Source organism: Ursus maritimus, unplaced genomic scaffold, assembly GCF_017311325.1.
Source record: "Ursus maritimus isolate PB19 unplaced genomic scaffold, ASM1731132v1 scaffold_14, whole genome shotgun sequence".
In the NCBI taxonomy this organism is placed as follows: domain Eukaryota; kingdom Metazoa; phylum Chordata; class Mammalia; order Carnivora; family Ursidae; genus Ursus; species Ursus maritimus.
Window position 1 is genome coordinate 59,238,597 of NW_024423786.1, and position 8,763 is coordinate 59,247,359.

The following is an 8,763-nucleotide window of genomic DNA, read 5'->3' on the forward strand; positions in this document are numbered from 1 at the left end:
TCCCCGTGCAGTCCGCTTCGCCCCGGAGCGCCTCGTGCTGCCCTCCTGCTCCGGGCAGCTTGCTGCTGAGTCTCTGCACCGCTGTCTGGCCTCGTCCCGCGGCCGAGCTTCGGCCTTGAATCCCAGTCTGGCCTCCCCTGTCTTCCCGGCCTCCTGCCGTGTCGGCTAGAGGAGGGCGGCTGGGGTCACCACACGGTCCTCGGGTTTCCCCCTCCCAGGACCCACCCGTGCCTCACGGCTGAGTCCCGGGCCTTCCGGTCTCCTCCAGGGAGCCGGGCCCATGTCTGGTCGCCGTAGCCCTTCAGACCGCGCCTGGGCTGGAGCACCTTCCGCCCAGTCCTTCACTCCCCATCTCATCTCTCAAAACGGGTCGAAACTTCCGATCCCCTTTCTCTGCTGTGTCTGTTGCTCTGGGTTTTGTCGCTTCACTGCCACGTAGATGGAGGAACGTGGTCGCTTCGCCAGCAGATGTCCTAGATGTGGGAACTGGCTTTTAAACATAGCTGGCTAACTCAAGTGACAGCTCCGTGCACTGTCGGGGAGGGCGTTCTCCCGGGCAGAGGCCCGAGTGCCTCTCCACAGTGAGGACAGGTCCGGGAAACTTCCTCGTGACCGCTGCTCTGTTCTGTGCAGCCTGTGCTCTCGTCGGCACCCAGTGATCCCACGCTCCCCCTTCTGCAGGAGGCCCCTGCTTCTCAGGACATCCTGGTGTTCCTCACGGGGCAGGAGGAGATCGAAGCCATGAGCAAGACCTGCCGAGACATCGCAAAGCACCTCCCGGACGGCTGCCCCTCCATGCTCATCCTTCCTCTCTATGCCTCCCTGCCCTACGCCCAGCAGCTCCGTGTCTTCCAGGGGGCCCCGAAGGTGAGCGCGCGCCTGTCCTGTGCGGCCCCGTCCCTGGGGGCGCCTGTGCGGCGGCATGCTCGGGAACCAAATGCACGAGCCGCAGAGCTGCGGGACCAGAAGAGCCAGCCCCCAGCCGGGGCTCCCCGCCCTGCTGAGAACGGGAGTGGGGGAGACCATGGGGGGTGGGGTGGGCAGAGGCGGGGGGGGGGGTGCTTGCCCACAGCTTCTCCGAGCGAGCACTTCCTACTCAGACTCGCTGACCGACCGGGGCGGCGCCGGCAGCGCGGGTGACACAGACTGAAAGCAGTCAGGTCCGGGAAGGAGGCTGGCCACGGGAGCCAGGGGCCAGGCAGGGCGGGACGGGGGCCCGGGCTCCACGGGCTTGAGAACAGGGGCCAGGCTTGGCCTGAGACCCCCTGGGCAGCTAGGTGGGGGTGCTGAGCGGCCAGGGACCCGACACCATGTTGGGAGCTTCGTCAGAAGGGACGTTTGAGCTCCAGGCGTCCCAGGAAGGAAACCTCCCAGGCCAGGGGGATGTGTCCGCTGTTCCTGGGGGTGTGCGCTGGGAGCCTGCCCACGCTCCGGTCCTCCCGTCTGCTTTCCGCCTGGCTTTGTGCAGCGGAGGGTTAAAGCAGCGGAAACGTCTGATTACAGTGCACCAGTAAGCGTCCAAGGGTGCGGACTTGGACGCGCGTCTCTTGGAGGTTTCGTGTGGAAGGAGTCGTTCCCCCGTGCCTGGCACGGAGCACACCTTTATCCAGGGCCCGCGTCACGTTTACTCCTGGGAGTGACTCCATTCGACCATCTCCCTCTTACCGCAGAGCCGGGAAGGCAGGTGCGGGCACGGCCGGTGACGTCTCGTTTCCGAGGCATCGACTGGTGACCAGCTGCCCTGGTTTCCTGGAGATGGGGTTTGGGCACTGAAAAGCCCCACAGCCTGGGAAACCCTCGGTCCTGGGCAGACTGGCGTGGCTGTGGCCCTGTGGTCTCAGCCCGACCTGCGGCGGTGAGCCCGTGGGCTTTCTGACGTTCCCGCGACACGTCCCCGCTGTTTGGGTGTGGAGCGCTCTGCTTCGGTGCTTTCCCATGCGGCCTTGAGGTTCCTGGACTCACGTGCTGCAGGAAGGCTCGCTGGTGTTCTGAGGAATGCTGCTTTTCGTCCACGCTGTGGAACCCGTATGTTCCCGTGTGGGGCAAAGCGCTCACGCGGGCCGTTCTCCCCCCCACCCCCCAGACAGCGGCCTGGAGGTGCTCGCCGTGCAGCGCGTGTCCAAGACCCAGGCGTGGCAGCGGACGGGCCGGGCCGGCAGGGAGGACAGTGGCATCTGTTACCGGCTCTACACAGAGGACGAGTTCGAGAAGTTTGAGAAGATGACCGTGCCGGAGATCCAGAGGTGGGTGCCCCCACGCCCCTGCCGCCGCGCGCCTCGGGCTGGGGTCTGCAGCAGCTGCGTCAGCCGCGCGTGTGCCTCTCACAGGTGTAACCTGGCAAGCGTGCTGCTGCAGCTCCTGGCGATGAGAGTCCCCGACGTGCTCACCTTTGACTTCATGTCCAAGCCCTCTCCGGGTAGGCGGAGTCTTCGGGGCCGGGCCGTGGGGGGACGAGGACCCACAAACCGATGGGCTCTCTGAAAAGCGTCTGGGGGTCTCCTCCTTTGTTTCATTTGGTGCGTAAGCTCGGCGGTCAGAGGGGCACGTGGGGATCTCGAGGGGAGAGTCTGTGCCGTAGCACCCGCCTGGCGGGAGCCGTGACTTCACTTCGGGCCTCGGCGGATCGCTTCCTCTCAGCGTGCACTTATTACGTCATTGGAAATGCCGCTTTGTCCTTCAGCGGGTGATGCGCGCATGTGGTTGGAAATGCCGAAAGTCTGAAGGGGAGAGCAGTGTTTCTCAGCCGGGCCTGGCAGGGCCTGACGCCCGCGGCTCTGTGGCTCTGCTTCTGGAGATGTGGCTCCCTGGGCGCCAGGAGCGCGCCTGTGACGCAGCGGGGTCGGGCCGTTGCCGTAGACGGAACCAAAGACGGTGTCACCGGGCTTTGACGCAGAGTCTTCCGCTCCCTGGAGCACAGATCCGGCTGCAGCTTCTTCCTCTTGTCCGCCGTGTCTGCAGATCACATCCGGGCCGCGCTTGCCCAGCTGGACCTCCTAGGTGCTCTCGAACACAAGGACGACCAGCTTTCCCTGACTCCGGTGGGAAGAAAGATGGCAGCTTTCCCTTTAGAGCCCAGATTTGCCAAAGTAAGTCGCCCCCTCCCCCAGTGCCGCTTCTGTCCCGCAGCTGCTCCCGTGGTCGCCTGCGCCCCCGTAGCCCCGGCTTCACCTTCGCTGTTGCTCCTGAGTAGCTGGGCCCTGCTTTGTGTCTGAGGCGAACTGGCCTGTGAGAGACTCAGAGCTGCACTGAGCCGGGAGCCCTCCCTGTGAGGGACGCGGGAGCTGCGGGAGGGCCGTCGGGTTCCAGGGAGCAGGCGGTCGTGGCTGGAGAAGCACCTGGCGTCTGAGGCCGCAGGGGGGCGGGGGAGAGCTCAGTGCACAGAGTTTGGCATTTCGCCTTGCAGACCATCCTCCTGTCCCCCAAGTTCCACTGCACCGAGGAGATCCTGACCATCGTCTCGCTGCTGTCGGTGGACAGTGTTCTGTACAACCCTCCCTCCCGGCGGGACGAGGTGCAGGCCGTCCGCAAGAAGTTTGTGTCCAGCGAGGGGGACCACATCACGCTGCTCAACATCTACCGGACCTTCAGGAGCCTAGGTGGAAATAAGGTCAGTCTCGCCTCGGGCCTTCTCTCCCACGTTGCAGGACTTCCCCTCGGGCAGAGCGTTGCCAGCCGGCCACGCCTGCGCACAGGGCTCACCGGGGAGGACCGCGGTGCCACCCTCCGCCCCGCCCGTGTCCCGCTCCTCCTCGCCAGCCAAGGGCCCTAGGTGCTCCACGGCCCAGCTTCTTAGCTACAGAATGCGCTTTTCCCCGCGTGCCCCTGCCGTTCTCCGTAGTAGCGTTTGCTTGGATGACATTTCCGTTCCTCTCACCTGATGGGAACAGCATTCAAGGTCCCCGCTGTCTGAAGGCAGAGCAATCTGTGAAACCTCTCGTAAGCCAGAGCGGCGTAAAGGGAAGAACCAGTTGTCATTAATTCACATGGAAGTGTTTTTCCGCATTCCAAGGCACAAAAAGTAGCTTGTGTTAGGCTTTTCTGATACCGTAGGCCCCGCGTTGCTAACAGATGCCCAAAATAAATGCAGGTAAAGCCCAGCAGCTCCTGTGGCGGCTGGATGCCGGAGCGCCCAGCACAGCGCCTGGGTCCGTGCAGGTCCGGGGTCCGGGCAGCTCCGGGGTGGGGGCCGGGTGGGCTGCTGCTGGGGGGCTCGCAGCAGAACAGTGGCTGAACACTGCCTTTGCTTTTCCTCCTGTTCCATAAACGTGAAAATTCTACCGTGCTTCTTGTAGTTAGTGAGACGAGTACTAAGTTAGGTCTTCGCTGCACGTGAGACGGCGTGATGCACACTTTGAGAAATACGCCCCATTCTCTCATTGGTCCCTGGAATCCGCGCACCTGGTGCGCAGGCTTCAAGTCTGTCTGCGTCGTGACGCAGTCCGTTCTCAAAAAAAGCCACCACTCAGGTTTGGTGGTTTTAAACATTCTGTGTTATTTTTCTCAGTTTATTTTGAAGGAAATAAAATGCTGTCCATCCAGCCCTGACCTGGGGTTTTCGCCCTTCCCGCGCGCGTGATCGTTGCCCCGTCGTCCTGGCACGAGCGCTGCGCTCTACGAGCGCGGTGTCTCTCCACCCCCAGCCGCAGGGAAGAGTTCCCACTCCCCGTCCCGACCCTCCGCAGAAATGAGGCATTTTTGCCCAGTTGGTGGATACGAAACCCTGTCGTGTCTCCGCGAAGCTGTTCCGCTGTGCGCCATCAGAGGCCGAGCCTCCCGCGACTGTTGTTGGACGTTCGGAGCGTCTGCGGGTCATCTGTTCACATCCCTTGTCCTTTTTCCTGCCGAGTTGTTGGTCATTGTCTCATCGACACGGAGTTGTTTTCAGAGTGTATTCTGGGTAGTGAATCCAGGACGTGAGGGAATTTCGGTCTGCGAAGTATTTCTCGCTGCCCCTCAGTTCGTGCTTTCTGATAGAAAGCTGTTCTCCTCTGTCTACTTTTGGCACCTGCCGTCCTGTCTGAATTCAGCTGCGCTCTCCCAGGTCTGATCTCTTCTCTCTGTGGCTGTGACGGCGGGCTAGCTTTTCTTCTCCCGTTCAGGATTGGTGCCGAGACAACTTCGTCAACAGCAAGAACATGACGCTGGTGGCTGAAGTCCGGGCGCAGCTGAGGGACATCTGCTTGAAGGTACCTGTGGTCCTGGCATCTGGGAGGCCCCCGGGTCCTCATCTGAAGTCCTCGCGTCCCCACTGTCGGTTCCGTTCCCACTTCCCAGACGCCGAAACTAGAGCCTAAAGAACTTAGGCAGCTTGTCCCGAACCACAGCCAGTGGGTGTGGGGCCAGCAGCCTGGAAGGAGAGACCCGCAGTTAGTGAGCGGCAGGGCTTGGGGGCTCCCTGGAGGTGGTGACAGCTGAGATGAAGAGGGTCCCCCGCCGGCGGGGATCAGCAGATTGCAAAAGACAAAAACCCCTGGAGGCCTCTTAAAGGGAGAAGTGGGGATAGAGGGGTTTCTCTGGAAAGCTGTGGACAGGAAATGGTCAAGCCCCATAGGGACAGCGGAGTGGGGGCCTCTGGCCATTCCATGCACGCCCCTCCCACTTCCAGCTTTTGCTCTTTCTGGGGATTGCTTTCCCAGGCCTCTCCCCTCAGGGGAGCTGCACACAGTGGTCAGGTTTCCTGAGCTCCCACTCCCAATGGCTGGAGGGAAGAAGAGGGGAGAAGCCAGCGGGGGAGGGTGTCAGGCCGGAGTCTACCAGTGGTCTGGCTGGCTGGTGCTCCACTTCCCCGGGGCGCAGGGAGGTTGACTCAGGCTGGAGCTGAGGGGCAGGATCTTCTGGAACTGGTGCTGGGGGGCGACTGCGGGGTGTGGACTGGGGGGGGCGCCCAGAAAAGGAAGGTGAATTTGGCCCTGGTGGGAGTGCAGGGGAAGGCCTTCCCCTTGGGTGGCGGCTGGTCGTCCATACCAGGCCTCGAGGCGGGTGGGGTCCCCAAGCTGTTCTGAGCCCTGGCGCCCGTGGGCTTCCGCGCTCCGGCCCCCCCCCCCCCACGTCCAGCACAGCAGCGCCCACCGAGCCGGGCCGGCGCCGGGGCTGCATGGGAGCCTGACCCGCGGCCGGTGTCTGCTGCTTCCTTCACCACCGCAGATGTCCATGCCGATGGTGTCCTCCCGCGGGGACGTGGAGAGCGTCCGCCGCTGCCTGGCGCACAGCCTGTTCATGAGCGCGGCCGAGCTGCAGCCCGACGGCTCGTACGTTACCACGGACACCCGCCAGCCGGTGGCCATCCACCCCTCGTCCGTGCTCTTCCACTGCCGGCCGGCCTGCGTCGTCTACACGGAGCTGCTGCACACCAGCAAGTGCTACATGCGGGGCCTGTGCGTGGTGGATGCCGACTGGCTGTACGAGGCCGCCCCGGACTACTTCCGGAGGAAGCTGCGGGCCGCCCGCGACTGAGCCGCCCGGCCTGGGGCCGAGCGCAGAGCCGCAGACCGTGCTTCTGTTTACGGGGTGGAAGCCGCAGGCCTGGGCGCTGCGTCCTCGCGGCGCTCCCGGGGACCCCCCGGACACCCGAACCCCCGAGCCGCAGTTCCCCGCCTGCCGCATGGGAGCGTAGGAACAGCACTCGCAGGGTGGGGCTCAGGAGGCTTAGGTCCCTGCGGGCCTTCACGCCCCCGAGGCCTTGCGATGGGGTTTCCCGGGAGGAGACTGGGGGGGTCGCAGAGCTCACATGTGGTCCCCGGATCTGGCCTGTCGTCCGCGGATGTTTGAGGACGGAAGTGCTGTTGTCCCTTCCCTCCTGAACCTCATGTCCCAGGGTGCCAACCTCCTCCGGTGACCTGCGGGCAGCTGCTGGGGCATCTGGAGGGGGAGGGGCGGAGGGCCGGCGGGGACCCAGACGCCCCTGGGGTTGTGCTCTTGTATCGCATTTGTTGTCTTGGCGCCAGTTCCTTCTTGGGGGGGACGGGGGACACAGCCCGGTTTTGCTCCTTCCTCTGCGAGCCCGTGTTCCCCTCCCCCGCCCCCTGTTTACACGTCTGTCAGAGGGAGTCCCAGGGTCATCAGTCTCTTCCTGGCCTCCTGTTCTGAGAAGGGAAGAGACACCAAAGGTTTGTCTTCACTGTTTAATTACCAAAAGCAAGTCATTTTTTCCCAGAGAGTGTTTTTCCCTAAAAGAAGCCGATTTAGCATTTTTTGGGGGCTTCGTAGGTCTGAACACAGATGTGCAGTATGTCCGTCATTCCTTACCTGGTGGGCCGTGTGGTTCCGAAGCCGAGCCACACTGCCTGAGACACTCGGCGGAGACCGCGGGCGGTCTTCACTCCGGGCGGGGTCCCCGGCCTCCCCTTCCCGCTGCTGCCCCACGTCTGGCCCGAACCCCGCGGCGTCAGGCCAGGGCGGCGGGTTCTGTACACCCCATCTTCCCGAATTCTTAGACTTTCAGCGGGCTCTTCCTCGCACCACCTCGTTCTTTACGGTTGTGGACTTTCTGACGAGTTTTTCAGAAAAATTTTTAAATTTATTTTTCTCAATTCTTATAGAGGCCTAGAATGTTCAGCCTGACTGGCGAAAAATACGTTGTATTTTTTAATAAAATGTGAATCGTGCTGGTAAAGAGTGGGGAGCGGGCGGTGACCAGCCTCAGCACGTTCCCTAGAGGCGTTCTCTGGGCTTCTCCGGGGCCAGGGCGCCCGTCCTGCTCAGCACCCCTCCCAAGCGGAGCCGGGCGAGCTTCCGACAGCTTCGTGTTTCTGCAGGAGGACATGTCACTGCGACATTCCCGCGGAGTTTTGATACAGTCGTGTTTTTATTGGGCTTTTTAAAAAGTTAATTTTTAACTTAGCTGCTCAGGGATTGAACCAGATTGGAAACCCCATTCTGCCTACGGATCACTACCAAGAATTACACGGCTGTTTACACTGAGCTGCAGGCGCCACCGCGCTTTCTTACAAAGGTTCCGTGTCTCATACTGATGTCGCGACGTGACCCATGAGAAGACCTCTGGGGGAGGCGCTCTTCTCCAGCCTGTGCCATCTCTCCGGGTGAATCCCCAGCCCGCAGGAGCGGCTTGGAGGAGGGAGAGGCCCTCCGGTGCTCACGGTGTGCCGCCCGTTAGGGCGTGCGACCCATCGGGGGCGCCGAGTCACCGCAGGGACCAAGCGCCAGCACCCAGTCCCTGATAAAAACCCTTACTGGAGCAGCACCTCTGCTGGCTGTCCGGGGCGGGCCGCACGGGGCCCGGCTCTGCTCTCAGGTGCCGGGACGCGTCGCTCCGTGAGACCCCGCTGTCCACCAGGTCTTGACAGCCCGGGCGTGACGATGGGAGTCCTCTGGCGAGCCGGACACGCCACACCTGACGGGAAGCAGGGGTTTATGTTCTGATTAGAGTATTAGAACTTGCAGGGAAAAACCCACTTTGTTCAGGTTTTCGTTGTATTTTGAGTCTACTCTTGTTGGGACAGACAGCTGCACGGGACAGCAGCCCTTGTATGTAATGCCCTTGGCACCGGATTGTCAGACCCATTAAAGACTCACCTTGTCCATGACGTGTGTGGCTCTTTCTTGGGTCTCCTTTCCCTGCTGTTTAGAATATATTTAATATTGGTCTTATCTCTGCCACTCACTCGGAAAGACAGACTTTCTCGGAGTATCAGCCACAGGCTATCGAAGCACTGGAACCTGACCAGGTGGACAGGAGGGCCAGGTCGGGCCTTACCGGGGCTGATGCGCCAGCCCGCAGCGGGGAGGCCCACACAGAGTTCTGAG

The 8,763-nt window shown here is 62.3% G+C and overlaps 1 protein-coding gene across 1 annotated transcript in view; it reads left to right on the forward strand.

The window, feature by feature from the left end:
- DHX33 (DEAH-box helicase 33) overlaps window positions 1–8,540 on the forward strand; it is a 14,653-nt gene extending 6,113 nt beyond the window's left edge. The window contains exons 6-12 of the mRNA XM_040628317.1: window positions 634–1,012; window positions 1,994–2,243; window positions 2,328–2,416; window positions 2,959–3,086; window positions 3,404–3,607; window positions 5,100–5,186; window positions 6,145–8,540. Of these exons, the coding sequence (XP_040484251.1) occupies window positions 634–1,012; window positions 1,994–2,243; window positions 2,328–2,416; window positions 2,959–3,086; window positions 3,404–3,607; window positions 5,100–5,186; window positions 6,145–6,453 (1,446 nt within the window). The 3' untranslated portion in view covers window positions 6,454–8,540. The remainder of the gene's footprint in view (window positions 1–633; window positions 1,013–1,993; window positions 2,244–2,327; window positions 2,417–2,958; window positions 3,087–3,403; window positions 3,608–5,099; window positions 5,187–6,144) is intronic.
- Window positions 8,541–8,763: the final 223 nt, after the last annotated feature.